Below are 18,514 nucleotides of genomic sequence, written 5' to 3'. Positions count from 1 at the left end.
AATGCTGAAATGTCAGCCTCCCTGACTATAGCTCATGTTTCCTCCCCCAAGATACTATCTATTCCATATATAAGGCTGCTTTATTCTTCTGTTAGTATTTATTAATGCTTCCAATGATAATGTTTATTCTAGTTATTTATTTTCTGTGTTATTTGAGACCATGAGAGTCTTGAGTTCAAGGACCTTGTCTCTCATTTGCCTTTATATTCTAAAACAGTGCCTGGCACAGAGGAGCTCAATGAAAAAATTAATGATATGACATCATCTACCTGTCCATCTAGTAGGAGTTTTCAGTATTTCTGTGAGCATCAGAGGAGGACCCAGATCACTGGAGCCTGTAGTGTTAGTCACTGGGGACCCAGCAGTGAGTGATACAGTATAAGACCCCAGAGTAAAAGAGACAGAATTAAACTCATAAAAGTAATGAAATAATTTACAGATTTATGACAACTATTAAGAACGGTATAAACCGAAGAATTATGGTAGACGGAAACAGGTGGGGAAGAGGGCTCTCGGGAAAAGGTAGCAGGATAAGGACTTTCTTGAAGGTGATGTCTGTCGACTGAAAAAAAAAAAAAAGCACAACCTAAAAGCTGAGAATTGTGTTTTATTTGGTGGACTTGTTGAGGACTGAAGCCAGGGTGACAGCCTCTCAGATAGCTCTGAGAGACTGTTCCAAAGAGGTAATGGAAGAGCCAGGGTATAGAAGAGTTTTGCAAACATCAGGTAGTTGAACATCAAAATATTTCTACTAATTAAAGGAAAAACAAAAATCTCAAGTGAATGAATTTAGCACTTTTCTGTATGGGAAGGTGCAAGAGCCTGGGTTCATTGAAATTGTTCCTTTGATATGCACCTTAACTTACCTAAGCCCAGAATCCTGTTTTCTCCATCTTTAATCCCCTCAGGGTGCACAGTCAGGAAGTGGTGGGGGGGGAGGCGGGGTGCAGTGGCCTGATGGCCGCAACATCCTTTTTTTACTGATACGGCAGGTGACTTTCTTCGTCCACACATCTAAGGTGAGACCACATGGTTGAGAGGCAGCTGGCCATACAGGAGCATTCCAGGAAAGGAACAGTATTTGCAAAGTCCTTGAGGTAGGAGAGAGGATAGTGTCCTTGCAAAACAGAAAGGAGGCCAGTGTGCTTAGAGTGTAATGAGGGAGGGAGAGGGTGGCAGGACAGGGGTTTGGAGAGGTTACTAAGAATGAGATCGTAAAGGTGAAGCGTTTGATGGTTTTGTTGTTGTTGTTTTTGTTACATGGGCCACTCATTGTTGTGGCCTCTCCCGTTGCGGAGCACAGGCTCTGGACACGCAGGCTCAGCGGCCATGGCTCACGGGCCCAGCCGCTCCGCGGCATGTGGGATCCTCCCGGACCGGGGCATGAACCCTTGTCCCCTGCATCGGCAGGCAGACTCTCAACCACTGCGCCACCAGGGAAGCCCTGTTGTTGTTTTTAATTAAGAGTCGCAAGCAGAATTGTGACAAGGTCTGTTATCTTTTAAAAAAAATTTTTTTAAACATCTTTATTGGAGTATAATTGCTTTACAATGGTGTGTTAGTTTCTGCTTTATAAGAAAGTGAATCAGCCATACGTATACATACATCCCCATATCCCCTCTTGTGTCTCCCTCCCACCCTCCCTATCCCACCCCTCTAGGTGGTCACAAAGCACCAAGCTGCTCTCCCTGTGCTATGTGGCTGCTTTCCACTAGCTATCTATTTTACACTTGGTAATGTATATATGTCCATGCCACTCTCTCACTTTGTCCCAGCTTACCCTTCCCCCTCCCAGTATTCTCAAGTCCATTTTCTACATCTGCATCTTTATTCCTGTCCTGCCCCTAGGTTCATCAGAACCATTTATTTTTTTTAGATTCCATATATATGTGTTAGCATATGGTATTTATTTTTCTCTTTCTGACTTACTTCACTCTGTATGACAGACTCTAGGTCCATCCACTACAAGTAACTCAATTTCGTTCCTTTTTATGGCTGTGTAATATTCCATTGTATATATTTGCCACATCTTCTTTATCCATTCATGTGTCGATGTAAGTTATCTTTTTAAAAGATCATCCTGGCTGCTGTGTGGAGAATAGACTGTAGAAAGACCAGAGAAAATAACACTCAGTGCTTTAAAGAACAAGTGGGAGTTTGTGAAAAGGACATTGGAGGTTAGGACATTACAAGCAGGGGAACCACACATACAAAAGCACAGAGGCAGGAAACCTCCTGGTGTGTCCAGGAATCACAGGTAATTTGACATAATTGGAATGTATAGTGGTAGCGTGTATACAAGGCAGTGTAGCATGTAATAACAGTTCAACAAATGCTGGCTGAATCATAGAATGGACTTAGATGGTTCTTAGCTTGCGACTCTATTATATTCAGTCTGTTTTTTGTTAGTTTCCGATCTTTGGGTGTAGTTCACCTCCCTGTCTAAATTATAAATTCTTTGAAAGCAGAGGGAGAATCGAATACTTCTTTCTTACCAACTACATAAAATTTGTTTAAATCGAATGACATAGCAATACTTGAAAACGAGAAGATCCAGGGAGTGTGTTATAAGGGGTTAAGAGCATAGAATTTGGTGTCAAGTCAGATAGCCTTGGGTTTATATTTTGAGCACCATAGTCTCTGTGTGATCTTAGGAGAGTTATTTAATATCTCTGGGCCTCCTATTTCTTCACATGGGAAAATGGAGAAATCAATAAATCCTACCTTTTAGGGTTGCTGTGAGGATTGAGATAAATATCTATAATTCTACAAAGTACCCAGCAATGTTGTAAACACTTGATAAATGGTAGCGATTTGTCGTGTGTTTCAAGTAGCAGGGTTTGTCTGTAACAAGGTGTAGGGCTACAAGAAGCAGCTGGGAGTCAGGAGGCTGGTCTGACTTTCCTAGGAAAGTCTGCCAGCGGCTCAGAGGGTGACCTTGCCTTCTCCTTCTTAAAACAAATGCTCTCAGATATGATGGCACACTTCAAAGCAGACACCCTGAAATTTGAAATTCAGATATTTTAAAGCTTGAGCTTAACAATGAAAATGAGGGCTTGAGGTCATCTTTTGTTCATGCTGTGGAAGTTGCCGCTGGATTATTGAGAAATTGCTTTCATGGTTGCATTAGTAGAAGTCAGGATGCTTTTAAAGAGTCATTCCTAAGTTCAGCAGTGATTTCATAGATTCTGCCTTAACCTCAAAATACAGGTTAAGTAATACTGTTCTATTATAGATGATAATGTCAGGCATAGGGAAGTATAGTAACTTCCCTCTCACATGTTCCCAATATAAGTGACTATTTTATAGAGGAATTGATCTGTGAAACCATTGGATCAGCCTAATGATATTTTGAAAAATATCATCCCAAACTCACTTGTTAGCTCCTTTCACCATCAACCTGGGCTTCATCATTTTCATTGTAGTTTCTCCTTGGTTCTAGAGTGACTAGTAGTTTAGAGGAAAAGAGCATGGACTAGGAATTAGAAGGCCTGGTTTCTGGACCCACAATGGTGCTACCTTGGGCAAGTACTGAATATCTCCAAGCCTTAGTTTCCACATGTGTAAAATGCCTTATAGTGCTACTGAGAGGATTCAGGGAGAGAACATACATAACGTTAGCATGAATAGAGTTTGGTCAAAGGGGGAATGAGGGCGTGTGAGTTAATGACTGGAAATCTCAGATCTCCTGTACTTTCCCATCTTCAGCACATGTGATTGTTTCTCATCATGGCTTTGCTTCATAGTTTGTTTTGTCGTCTGGGGGCCTCTCTGCTGTGTGTGTGCCAATGACCTCCTCCTGTGATGACTTCCATTGCAGTGGAGCTGCTCCTGCTCTGTTTGTCTTCAGCTGGCACTTCCCTTTTTCCGAGACGGGCTCCAGCAGAGTGGTTAGGACCCCAGATTCTGGACTCAGATATCTGGCTTCTAATCTCTGCTCTGCCGCTTACTACTCTGTGACCGTGGACTGTGCCTCAGTTTTCTCATCTGAACGTGGAAAGAATGACAGTATCTTCATAGGTGCAAATGAGAATCAAACAAATTGATACGTATACTTGAAACAGTGCCTGGCACTAGTAAGTGTGTAATAATTATTAGCTATCATTATTGTTGACATGCCCTTCTTTTGAATGAGTTTGACAAAGTAGCTTCAGAGTTAGTAATACTCCCGAAACTGGGATCACTTTAATAACATTTACTTGGCCATTGTATTAGTCAGGGTTCTCCAGAGAAATAGAACCAGTAGTAGCACATATATTTTATATACTTATATATTACATATTATATTGTATATATTACATATATAATATTTAATCATTAAATATGAGGAATTAGGGACTTCTCTGGTGGCACAGTGGTTAAGAATCTGCATGCCAATGCAGGGGACACGGGTTCGAGCCCTGGTCCAGGAAGATCCCACATGCCACGGAGCAACTAAGCCCGTGCACCACAACTACTGAACCCGCGTGCCACAACTACTGAAGCTGCGTGCCACAACTACTGAAGCCCACACGCCTAGAGCCTGTGCTCCGCAACAAGAGAAGCCACCACAATGAGAAGCCCGCGCACTGTGGCGAAGAGTAGCCCCCGCTCACCGCAACTAGAGAAAGCCCATGTGCAGCAATGAAGACCCAATACAGCCAAGAAATAAATAAATAAGTTAAAAAAAAAAAAAAAAAGAAGGATGAGGAAATGGCTTACACAGTTATTGAGGCTAAGAAGTCCCATGATCTGCCATCTGTAAGCAGGAAAGCCAGTGGTGTAATTCCAAGTCCAACAGCCTGAGAACCAGGGGAGCCAATGGTGTAAATCCTAGTCCAAGGCAGGAGAAGATGAGTTGACATGTCCCAGCTCAATAAGTGAGGCAGGAAAAATTGAGCGAATTCTTTGCTTCTGCCTTTGTTCTATTCAGACCCTCAGTGGACTGCATGATGCCTACTCACATTAGGGAGGGCAATCTGCTCTGCTGAGCCCACTGATGCAAATGCTGACTTCCTCCAGAAACACCCTCCAGACACATCAGAAGTAATATTTATCAGGACACTCTGTGGCCACATAAAATTAACCATCCCAGTCATCATACTTTTATGGCTCTTTATAGAAAGAATTGGGTTATCCGTTCATGAATCGGAAACAACGAAATACATACTTCCCAGGGCTGTATGACATTGGAGGCCTTGTATATGTTGTTTGTTGTTGCTGTTGGTTGTAGACGTCATAGTAGAATCCGTAAGGTTATGAAACATGCAATAGTAGAATTAGGCCTGCATACAAACACGTGTATACATGTGTATATGCATAAGCATATATATGATTCATAAAATATAGGCATGATATACAAAGATGTGTATGCAGAGGTGTGTGTGTGTTCTGTAAAAATGGTAGAAGTGGGAGAACTGGTGGTAGAGGTGGTAGAAGTTGAAGTCCAAGTGGTCGATGTGTGTAGAGGTGGAAGTGGTAGTAAACGTAGTAGTGCAAGTGGAAGTAGTGAACTCTTTGTGCCAAGCACTGCACTAAGCACAGCATAATGTACGTCACCTCATCCTCATAAAAAAGAGGATTAAAGGAAGAAGTGACTTGGGTCCAATTACCAATCCAGGATCACAGCCAAGTAAAGCTGAGATTCAACCCCACACCTCTCTTTCCATAGCCTGTGTCTCCTTATAAGCATTCTGCTCAACGGCTTCGTCTTTTTTTTTTTTTTTTTTTTGCGATACGCGGGCCTCTCACTGCTGTGGCCTCTCGCATTGTGGAGCACAGGCTCCGGACGCGCAGGCTCAGGGGCCATGGCTCACGGGCCCAGCCGCTGCCATGGCATGTGGGATCTTCCCGGACTGGGGCACGAACCCATGTCCCCTGCATCGGCAGGCGGACTCTCAACCACTGCGCCACCAGGGAAGCCCCGGCTTCGTCTTTAACAACTATCTTATATGTAGAAGACAGAGGTTGGAATAGCTTATGAGAAAAAAAAATCCTTTAAAATTTCTCGTGCATTTTTGTGAACCTGACATGAATGCATTTTGAGATCGATTTTAGATAGAATGGATGCCATTTTTTAAAGTCTAATTATCAGTTATTTGATTCAAGAGTTAATTCTTTTTTTTTTTTTTTTTTTTTTTTTTTTTTGTGGTATGTGGGCCTCTCACTGTTGTGGCCTCTCCCGCTGCGGAGCACAGGCTCCGGTCGCGCAGGCTCAGCAGCCATGGCTCACGGGCCTAGTCACTCCGCGGCATGTGGGATCTTCCCAGACCGGGGCACGAACCCGTGTCCTCTGCATCGGCAGGCAGACTCTCAACCACTGCACCACCAGGGAAGCCCAAGAGTTAATTCTTTCATTCAAGAATTTCTTAAGTGAAAAGCCTATGGGGAGAGTAGTCTTACAAGAAGTATTTGTTGGAAACAGGAACTTTCCCAGTTTGGGACTTTGAGTAATTGAGAAATCGGATGGTCTCATCCTTCCTTGTCACCAGGAACCTGTGGAATATCACAGAGAACAGCTGCTGGCTAAGCTACAAGTGTTCTTCCTGTTTCCAGAACATGTGGGCCATTGACATAAGTGGAAGAAGCTGGATTTTTCAACTTAGGTCCACACCCCTAATAAAACAAATGCAAAAGCCTCACTGGTTTTGCTGTTCGAGTCTCAATCGTTCTACTTTAATGCAAGCTCTTTAGATTTTCCAGAACTGTCGCATTGAAACTTTTCAACTCACCCTCATGCAGTATGGCACAGGAGAAGATGAGAAAGGAAACGTACCCGTCAGGCATTTTCACATGTTAACTCAGTTATTCGCCCATCAAACTGCCAATGACCCTATGAAGAAATGAAGACTCAGAGGAGCTAACTGTTCGAGGCCACACGACCAATGAGAGGTGGATGGGATGAATCTAGGTACAGTGCCCAACACGTGGTAAACCCTCAACAAATAGCACCTAATCCTGTCATGAACAATTTCTCTGTTTGACCAAATGAGCAGATGTTTGAATGAGCTGCGTGAGCTGCTTCCCTAGCATGTACAGTCTGATACAGAGGTTGATGAATTATTTTCTCCAAAGGAAGGCGGTAGCCCAGGGGTGGACATGGCAAGTGGAAACAACCACAAGGGGAGGTCACAAGTCTGTGTTTTAGCCAGAGAGACCCCTAGTTTTTCAAAAATCTATTTTGAAGATAGGTTTCCAAGCGTCCAAACACAATTAGAAAATACCCGCTTTTGTAAATCATCTGTAACATTTCCATTGCATTTATGGAGCTCTTGTTTCTCCAGGAACATGGATATTGTTGAAGATATCATTAAGAAACATTCATGTTTTATTATGTAATATTTAAATTACTAGAGGTTTTCTATAAGAAAGTCAGAAAAGATAGAAACTGATGCTATGCCAGTAATAAAAGGAACTTTCCAAAATGCAAACCTCAACACTTCTTTTATAAAATACTGTAATTTTTATAATATAATAAAATTACTAGCCCAATTTTGGTGAGATGCCTATATACAGAGGGCAAATATTTCATTCAATATCTATAATGTACCTTTAAAGTAGATTTTATTATTACTGTTGTATAGAGTAGGAAACTGGGGATTTAAGGTATTTACTCAATACTTTAAAACTAGAAAATGGAAGAGATAGGACTCAAATTCATAAGTCTGACCCCAAGCTCCGAGTTTGTCCGTAATTCTGTGTTACCTCCCAATAACGTCTGAAGTCCTGGAGACATGAATGTTTTAATAAATGTGGAAACAATGAAATTGAAGCATAGATGTATTTAAATTATAGAGTTATTTCTTCCCAGCAATCCAAGTTCATTATATTGACCCATGTTGTATTAAGTCAAGGTAGATCTCAGATCTGTTTTTTTTGTTTTTTTTTTTGCGGTATGCGGGCCTCTCACTGTTGTGGCCTCTCCCATTGCGGAGCACAGGCTCCGGAGGCACAGGCTCAGAGGCCATGGCTCACGGGCCTAGCTGCTCCACAGCATGTGGGATCCTCCCGGACCAGGGCACGAACCCATGTCCCCTGCATCGGCAGGCGGACTCTCAACCACTGCGCCACCAGGGAAGCCCCTCAGATCTCGTTTTAATGGACCAGGAAAAAGATAAAAGACATCCTCAGGTAACAAAAAGGGAAGTTTAAATACACGTACAATATCTTTTTTCCCTTTCAACATTAATCCTGGGACTGCGTCTCTACAAAGACAGTTGATCTAAAAGATGACTTTTTTTTTACATTCTCTTGAAATTCTTTCAGATCATCTGAAGTCAGATATTTATTCATTTCTGACAAAAATAGTCCCAGAAATTGATTACACATCTTCTTTCAATATTTCCGCAAATTGTTTCTTATTAATAAAGTTAATTTACCGTAGACACGTTGAGATTGTTAGGCCATTGGAGCATAAGGTATATGGCATAGTCTATAATTTAAGAACGTTTCTCTGGATTATTTCATGGAGGGGGAGGGGAACAAAATGATGAGGGGAGAAATTACTGGTGCATCAGAGTTCATATTTTTCCTCTTCAGCAAAATGAACTACTCATATACGTCTTTTAAAATATTACAGAGATTGTGAAAAAAAAAACCTGAAATATTCAAAGTGGTCAAACATAGATGGGAAAACAGTTGGTGGAATATGCTTATAAAATAAATAGAGGGAAAAAAGTAAAGCAAACTCCAACCTTTTCATTGTCTATAACAACTATAAGAATATGGGGAAAATCAAGAAGAATACCAAAATGCAAAGAGCTTACTAGTGTGAAGGTGGGAGAATTATGGGTGATTTTTTTTTTCTCTCTCTCTCCTATCCACAGTTGGGGTGAAGAAGTGATTTTTCATTTGCTGTGGATACAGTTGAAGTCCCCTTTGTTTCATTCCCTAGTCCCATTTCTCATTCTTTCTTCCCAGTTGGAGGCAACTCCAACTGTGAATGTTGGAGTGAATCCATTTAGGGTATTTCTTATTCTTCAGCTACAAACTCAGATATCTGTTAAAGATACAGGATTTTATAGTTTTGTATAAACAGCATCTCATTTTATCCTTCTGAAACTTGAATTTTTTCAAAGCTGTTTTCATATTCTATGATGATGCACGTATGTCTAGTTTATTCATTATAATTGCATATTGTATATGTTTCATCATATGAATGTATCACAATTTGTGTATTTTCTTACTGAGGGACATTTAGATTGTTTTATATTTTCACCTTTTCCAATGGTACTGCAATCCTCATGTATTTCCAGGTGAATATAAGCAAGTTTCACTAGGTTATTTACCTAAAGTAGAATTGCTAAACAATAGTAAATAAGGAACTTCAGTTTTACTAGATATTGAAAAATTGTCTCCCAAAATGGCTGTGTCAATTCATACTCTCATACCCGTGTAAAGAGTTTCTGTTTCTCCATGTTCTTGCCAAATGTGATGTTATTTTCCAATTTGGGGATTCTTGCTGAATTGTTGGATATGAACCAAATTCTCATTGTCTTCACTCCATTTCCCTGTTGACTATAAGGTTGCATATTTACTTCTATAAACTATTCCTTTTTTCTCTTCTGCGATGTCTATCATATCCTTTTGTCCAATTTTCTATGGATTTGTTTTTTTTCCTATTTCAGGAGTTCCCAACAGAGTTTACATATCAGCTGAAGTTTATTACACTTTGCCATTAAGTGTGCTATTTGTTAGTATTTAATCTAGTTAAGAGAGTTATCTATGTGAAATGCTTTTTTGCATCTATTAAAATAATCTGGGTTTTTCTCCTCTCTTACTGTTTCAATGTGATTAATTGCAATAATTTGCATCAGATAGATTTTCTGATGTTGAGCCATCATGGAAGTCTTGGAATAAATTTTAGTCATTCTTGAGTTAATTTTAATACTGACTAATTCATTTATTTAGTATTTAGTGAGTTTGGGCTAAAATTTCTTAAGTAAAATTGAGCTTTATTGTTTGGTCATTTTGTGGTTTTCATATCAAAATTACACTATCCTCTGAAAATGAGCAGGGTAGCTTTTCTGTTTTTCTATCCCCTGAAACTTTGCTAAAAGTTTCCCATAAAACTACTTAGCAGACGAAAAGGAGAGAGGTGACCCGAGTGTGGAGGTGGGTGTGTGTACTATTGATTCAAGCCCTTTGATGGTTTATTGGCCTATCTGTCTTTCTAGTTCTTCTTCAGTCACTGTGGTAATTTTATATTTCCCTATTAATTTGCCAAATTTCCCTAAATTTTCAAATTTATTGGCAGAGAGCTGATCTCAACATTTTCTTAGATTTCTGAAAATCTAAAACTAACTTTAGTTTTGTCCCCTTTTGTATCTGTGATTTACGTATGTGTGTGTGTGCATGCCCGTTTGTGTAACTTCTCTCATTTTCTTGATGAGTCATGCTAAAGTATGGTCTAATATTAATATACCTACTTAAGCTTTCTTTTGGATAGTTTGTTTTGCATCTCTTTCTCCATACATTGATATGGGAGCTTTGGTTTGCCTGGTGGTTTTGAGCTGCGTTAGCAAGATTTTTACAACGTCCTGTCAGATACTCTCCATTTTTATTGGAGTAGACTAATCTATGTACATTTATTGTGATTCTTGATCGATTTGGACTTTTTCCCATTATATTTTATGTTTTAAATTTACTATGCAATTCCCTTACATGCATTTTTTTCCTTTTCTGCCTTCTTATTTAATATTTAAGCTTTCTCATTGAATATTTTCCTTCTACCAGTTGAGAAGTTAAATATTCTATTTCTGTTCCTTTTAGTAATTACAATTAAAGGCATCCATAATTAACCAAGTCTAATGATAATCAAAATCTCTATCCTGCTCCTAAATAATACCTGAGAATAACTCCCATAGCCCTCTTTCACAATCTTCCATATTATTATTTAGTATTTTAAGTCTATTTTATTCTTAAACTTCTACAAATTAGTTTTTTTTTTTTTTTTTTTTTTTTGTGCTGTACGCGGGCCTCTCACTGTTGTGGCCTCTCCCGTTGTGGAGCACAGGCTCCGGACGCACAGGCTCAGCGGCCATGGCTCACGGGCCTAGCCGCTCCGCGGCATGTGGGATCTTCCCAGACCGGGGCACGAACCCGCGTCCCCTGCATCGGCAGGCGGACTCTCAACCACTGCGCCACCAGGGAAGCCCAATTAGTTATTTTTTACAGTCAGTATTTATTTAGATTTACCAATAGCTTTATTAATTTCTTTGATCACCATTGTTTCTTATATGATATTTCATTACTAGTTCAGTTTCATTCGATGTTTTCAGCAAGGATCTGCGAGCAGTAAGTACACGTATCTGTACTCTGAAAATGTCTTTGTTTCTCTCTTGCCCTTGAATGATAGTACATCTGGAGAGGATTTTACATTGACAGCTATCTTAACTCATTGCCTTAAGATATCCACAATCCCCAGCATCTGTTGTTGCTAATGAGAAGTCCATTGCCAGTCTGACTGCCATTCCTTTGTAGATAATCTGTCTTTTCTCTCACACAACTTTTACATTTTTTTTCTTTCACTTGTTCTGATTTATTAAAAACTGTATACCTGTGGATTTATTATTAAAGCTGCTTCAATAGATAGATTTATTTCCCTTTTCAATATTAATATCTTAGCTATTATCGTTTGAATATTGGCTCCCTTTCATCATCTTCTTTCTTTTTTGCTCTTAGAATCCCTTGTATATATAGATCGGACTTTCTCATTCTATCCTCCCTACTGTGAGCTCTCTTTTAATACTTTCCATCTCTTAATCTCTCTGTGCTACATGCTAGGTGACTTCCTCAGGTCTAACTAATTCACCAGTTCTCTCTTCTGCTGTGTCTAGTCTACTTTTCAACTTCTACATTTTTATTTCAAAAACTATATTTAATGAAATATTGCCATTTGCAATAACATGGATGGACTTGGAGGGTATGATGCTAAGTGAAATAAGCTAGGCAGAGAAAGACAAATACTGTATGTAATCACTTAAATGTGGAATCTAAAAAATAAAACTAGTGAATATAACAAAAAAGAAGTAAATTCACAGATATAGAGAACAAAATAGTGGTCACCAGTGGAGAGAGAGAAGTGGAAAGGAGCAAGATAGGGGTAGGGGATTAAGAGATACAAACTACTGTGTATAAAATAAATAAGCTATGAGGATATATAGTACAACACGGAATATAGCCAATATTTTATCATAACTATAAATGGAATATAACCTTTAAAAATTGTGAATCACTGTGCTGTACACCTGAAACTTATGTAATATTGTACATCAGTTATACCTCAATTTAAAAATTAATTTAAAAAAAACTATATTTATGATTTCCATAACTCCTATCCTGCCCCCAAATCTATATTTTTTTCACACTCTATTGTTTTTCCTAATGGCTTTTATTCCTCACGTTATTTCTTTGAAACTTAAAACATGCTTATTTTAATGTCACTTTCATATCATTCTAATATTTAATTCTCCCATTCGTTACATCTACTGAAAAGAACCATCTATGGTGGTTCATCTCCTTGTGTGATTTGCACTTTTTCATTATACACTTGTTTTGAGTGGGAGTTGTTTCCTTTGGAAACCATAGGTGCCATGGGTGTGGGAGCATGTTTACAGAACGATTTCAGACTTCCTTTACAAGGCAGTTTGGGGGTGGATTCCAAGTAGCAGTTTTGGCTTTGTGTCTCAGAAATACACAGATTGTATGCATCTAGAACACCTACTCGGTGCTGGGTTGTAGAGTTTCTGCCTTCTCGTGGGTGACTCTTTGAGCTCCAGTGGCCCTGGTCAGATAGTAAACTTCCCTGTTTGCTCCCCGGGAGAGGGCACAGTTATTTTTTAGAATTAATTTTAGAGATGGGATGGCATTTTGTGACCCTGGACCTTATTCTTTTAGCTCAGTTCCAGCTTCCCTTTCAGATGAGGCCTGTGGCTCACACTGAACTTAAATCCCCAGCCATCAAATCCCCAGCCACCCAATCAGTGAGATCTTTCTTTGATCCCAATTTCCCATGGAGTACCTTGGCTGCAATTCTCACTGATATCTTTAATTGTAAGTTTCCTCTTTATGTCTGGCACCTGGGGAATTTTACCTTATTGATTTCTAGGTTAGTTATGGGTTCTTGTTATAATTCTTTGCATCGTTATACTTCATCCAGAATTCCTCTGTATTTAAAGTGGGGGTGGAATGCCTTCCATGTCTGTTTAGGTCACCATATGGACCAGACTTACTTATATTACTTCTCTAATGAGGAAAAAAATACCCAAAGTTTGAAAATATGTTTTAAAAATGTTTTGCTTTAAGTAACTTTTTTCCTCCACACTTCTCAGTGCTGAATTTGAAGAACCACATAATTCTGAGGCAACAATTTCCTGTCTGAGACACTCCAGCAACTCCATTAACCTGTGCACCACAAAAGAGATGGCTGATTGTAAGTCTGCTAAGCCAATTAATATTGTAACCCTGTATGGAATGAAAATGTGTCCAAAATGGTATTTTCCCCCCAGCTAACTCTAAGTTTAAAAATTCACAGCCATGTTGCTTTACTATCACATTTCCTTTTATTTTTTCCTTGTCTAGTCTCTTAAAAATATAAATAAACCCAGTTGGGCATCAAGGCTATCTCCCAGCCCTAGTGCTGCCTTCTCTCTACCCTCTTCTATTCTCTCCTTCACCAATCTGCTTAGATGCTTTGCCTTTTGTAGATACGTGGGAGGGCAAATCAAGATATGGCGATTCATTTTTTCTTCCTTCTCCTCCCATGGAAACGTCATCTCTTTTCTCGTGGTGTCTGACTTGAAGTCCCCTGGTAACTCAGTGTGTGGAGAGGGAGATAAGAGACTGTGGGAATGAGGTCCTTTTGTTTAGCCTGAATAGAAGCAGAGGATTCGTTAAAAGGATCTGACCACTCGTTCAGAGTTAAGTCTTCCGACAAAGCTCAGAACTTTCAGTGAAAAAAGAGACCCCCTCAGCCAAGATGATGAAGAAGCAGGGACTGACAGCATTTCTACAGGTTTCTATGTCTTTGTTCTGCCTATAGGACCAGCCAATTTTCTACAAAAAGCATAAATATTAGTGCTGGAATAAACACTAGTATTTATGGAGCCTGTACTATGGGCCACAGTTCTGTGTCATGACCTCTGTGTACATCCCTTTTGATCTAGAGGTTGTATTAACCCACTTTTAGAGACAGAAAACTGAAGATCAGAGAGATTGAGTTGCATAAGGTCACACAAGTAATACACGGTAGGGCTGTAATGTGCAACGGTTCAGACTGCCTCTAAGATCCATGCTCTTTCCACAATTTTATGCTGCTTCTCAGTCAAAATGTTGACTTCCCTGAAAGGAGAGTTAGAGAGAGATCCTCTGCTACAACCTCTTTATTGTATAGACAAGAAGCCCAGGGCTCTGGGAGAGGAAGTCATTTGCCTGGGATCACACGCTTAGGAAGTTCACCGGTAACAGTTAGAACCCATTGAAATTTCCCTCCCCTCTCCTGGGAAATAAGGGGTTGAAGAACTCCTGGAAAAATTCTCTCCTAGACTGGGCAAACTCTAGGTTCTCCCATTTGGCTTGTAAAGTACTAGACATAAGAAGCAGGACTCCTGTCCCCATCAACCCAGAAGGCAGTGCTGCTCCATACTTGGGGTGTCCAGGCCCTTGCCTTAAGGGCATGGCTTCTCAAATTATAATGTTTGCATGAATCACCTGGGGATCTTGTTAAAACATCGATTCTGGTTCAGTAGCTCTGGGTTGGGCCTGAGATTCTTCTTTTCTAACAAGTGCCCTAGTGATCCTGATGCTGCTGGTCCACAGACCACACTTTGAATAGAAGGGCTGTGGGCTCTGTTGGGACTACATTCCAAAGCTAAGAGCTCACAGGGCCAAGGGGACTCTCCAGTCAGAGCCTGTACCTTCTCTCTGGATTACAGGAGACCCCCAGAATGCCCTCCCACAAGTGGCTTTCTAAGATCCTGCTTGGGCCTCTTCCCTAGGTCCTTCCTCCTCAGGACACATTGGGCTGCAGAGACATCTGTTCATGGAGGGCAGGAGAGGATGGGGTTGACATATGCAAGGCCCCTCATGTGTAGGGTGAAGCTGAGGATTGAAAAGAAGGAAGGAAGGAAGCTGGACCAGAGGCCTGCATTTGTCCTCTCCAGGCCACAGATGTCCAAGGTGGGCCTGTGGGGGACATCATTTGAGATACCCAAATAAGGAACCACTAACCCAGGCCTCTCTTCAGTCTTCAACTGAGGAATTCTTTGTGTCCCTCCATGCTGCTAAGGAAGCAAGCGTTTATGACTGAAAAGAGAAAGGGCTCAGAAAATAACCCACTGATGCAACTGAGAGGTAACCGAGCAGAGGGCAATAGGAAGGCGGTAGGGTGAGAGAAGGGTGAGGGTGGGGAGAGCTTCCCAGACCAGAATGGCATCTTGTGGGAGTTAGGAAGATGGCTGCCAGGGCTGAAGAAGCTGGGGAACTGCAGCCTGGGATCAAAAAGATTGTTATATCCCCCACTCCTTTCTCTGTCCCTCTCTAAAGAGTCAAGATACAATTACCCTACAGGAGAAAAAGGGAAGGAAGTGGACTATTTGACCCCCACTTGTCCCTGTTCATTTGACTGTTCCCATGTATTTCATCCTCTTTACACTTACTGGTTGAATGATATATGAACCTCAGTTTCTTCATCTACCAAATTGGTATAATGTCTCCTTTGTGTAATTGTTCTGTATGTTTGAGAAGGTAATACATTTAAAGTCAAGCGAACTCTGCTCTGAGATGATGGCGCAGATGTACTTTTCCCTGGTCCCCCTGCTAAGTACAACTAAAACCCCTGGATATTCTATATAAAAGTTTTATATATATATATAGTATATACATATATATACACTATATATACACACTATATATATGTGTGTGTGTGTGTATGTGTATATATATACATATATATACATATATATATGTATATATATATAGTATTTTTTATATTCAAACATAAGAAAACTAGAACACTCTGAAAAGGTAGAAAGAAGAAGGTAGATCAGCTAGGGACCTCTGGACCCAACAAGGATAAGTTGTGAGATCCTTGGGTTTTCTTCTTGCTTCTTATATCCCAGACTTGGAGCTGAAGTAGCTGCCAACCCAGAAACACCAATGGGCACAGACAAAACAGCTCCAACAGAAGCCTGCTCTTTCTGACCAAAGGACCAGGAAAAGGGGAGCCTAGAAAGGCAGAAAGCCTCTAGACAACAACTGTTCTCCCCCAGCTGAATGTAACACAAAACAAAACAAAACTGGCCCCACCACCACCAGCCAATGCTGAGTGGGGAGTCTGGACATCCACCCTCATCAAGCTACAATGATGCACCCCAGCCCCTCCACTGAGGTGTTTTCAGAGAAGGCCAAGTAGAGAGCTGGGACTTTTATCCCTGCCAGGGTAACAAAACTCTACTTACAGTGATAGCCAGTGAAGACCATATGGGGAGCATGGACTCCAGCCCTCCACCCAGAAATAACAAGGCATCCCTTCCCCTCCCTGTTGGGTTGGTGTCAGAGCAGACCTCGTGGAGAGTCAGGACTTTCACAAACACCCAGTAGTAAAGGCAACCATCCTCTCCCTGTGGTATCAGCAAAGGCTGTGTTGGGAGCAATAACAAGACTTAGCAATCCTAAATGTATACACATGAAATTCCAGAGCTGCTAAATATGTGAAGCAAAAACTGAAAAAAGAAATAGACAAATAGATTATTATAGTTTGAGACTTTAATATTCCTCTCTCCACAATTGACAAAACAGCTAGACAAATAATCAGTAAGAATACAGTAGAATTCAACAACACTATCAACCAGTAGGATCTAATTGACATCAATAGAACACACAAGAGCAGAATACACATACTTTTCAAGAGACCATAAACATATTCCAAGATAGACCATATTCTGGGCCATGAAACAAAGCTTAAAAAATTTAAAAGAATTGAAATTATGCAGAGTATGCTTTCAGACCACAATATAATCAAACTAGAAATCAAGAACTGAAAGGTAACAGAAAATTCTCCAAACACTCAGAAACAAAACAACACTTCTAAACGTGGATCAAAAAGTAAGTCTCAAGGGAAATCAAAACATACATTTGAACTAAATGAAAATGAAAATACAACATACCCAAAATCGTGGAACACAGCTAAAGCAATGCTGAGAGGGAAATTTTAGCCCTAAATTCTTATATGAAAAATAGGAAAAGCCTCAAATCTAAAATCCTACCTCAATAACATAGTAAAAGAGGAGCAAAATAAATCCAAAGCAAGTATAAAGGAAGAAGCAATAAAGAAACTAAAATAAACTTGAAAACAGAAAAACAATAGAGAAAATCAATGAAATCAAAAGTGTGTTCTTTGGAAAGAGCAATACAATTAACAAACCTCTAGTAAGACTGACAAAGAAACAAAGAAGACACAAATTAACAATATTAAGAGCAAAACAGAGATATCATTACAAACCCTGCAGATGTCAAAAGGATAAGTGAATATTATGCACAACTGTATACATGTAAATTTTGACAACTTAGATAAATACTGAACAATTCCCCAAAAAACACAACTCACCCAATATAAATCATTTGAATAGCCCTGTAATTATTTTAAAAATTGAATGCATAATTTAAAAACATAAAAAAGTGATCTCAGTCTAGGTAATTTTGGTGGAGAATTCTACCAAATGTTTAAAGAAAAATTAATACCAATTCTACACAATCTCTTCTGAAAAATAGAAGTAGAAGCTAGCATTAACCTGATACCAAACCCAGATATCAGTACAAAAGAAGAAAACTGCAGATCAATATCCTTCATGAGTATAGTCATAAAAATCCTTAACAAAATGTTAGCAAATAGATTTCATCAAGATAGAAAAATAATTATATACCACGACTAAGTGTGGTTTATTCATTGTAAAGTTGGTTCAGTACTCAAAAATCAATCAATTAAATCTGCCATATTGACAAGCTAAAGAAGAAAAAAAATCACACAAACACGTCAATCAATGCAGGAAAAGTGTTTGACAAATTCAACACCAATTCATGATAAAAAAACTCTCAGAAAAATAAGAATAGAGGGGAACTTCCTAAACTAGATAAGAACATTTACAAAATGTCTGCATGATACTTAATGATACAACTCTGAATACTTTACCCCTAAGATTGGGAACCAGGCAAGGATGTCCACTTTCACCACTCCTATTCAATGTAGTGCTGGAAGTTCTAGTGAGTGCAATAAGGCAAGAAAAGGAAATAAAGGAATACAGATCAAAAAGAAAGGAACAGTCATTATTTGCAGATGACATGATTGTCTAAGTAGGGTATCTCAAGGAATTTACAAAAAAAAAAAAGGAAAACCTTCTAGAACTGATAAATGAATTCAGCAAGGTCACAGTATACAAAATAAACATTAAAAAATCAATTGTGTTTCTATACACTACCATTGAACACTAAAAATGAAAAAAATGTAATACCATTTACAATCACTCAAAAAAGATAAATG

General features: G+C 39.6%; 1 protein-coding gene across 1 annotated transcript in view; it reads left to right on the top strand.

Annotated features, from left to right (window-relative positions):
• Positions 1-18,514, top strand: part of FYB2 (FYN binding protein 2) — a 90,726-nt gene that overhangs the window by 20,164 nt on the left and 52,048 nt on the right. The window contains 1 exon segment of the mRNA XM_065884147.1: positions 13,311-13,411. Within this exon segment, the coding sequence (XP_065740219.1) occupies positions 13,311-13,411 (101 nt within the window).

This window comes from Phocoena phocoena, chromosome 1 (genome assembly GCF_963924675.1).
Source record: "Phocoena phocoena chromosome 1, mPhoPho1.1, whole genome shotgun sequence".
Lineage (NCBI taxonomy): Eukaryota > Metazoa > Chordata > Mammalia > Artiodactyla > Phocoenidae > Phocoena > Phocoena phocoena.
This window is presented reverse-complemented; position numbering and strand designations above follow the sequence as displayed.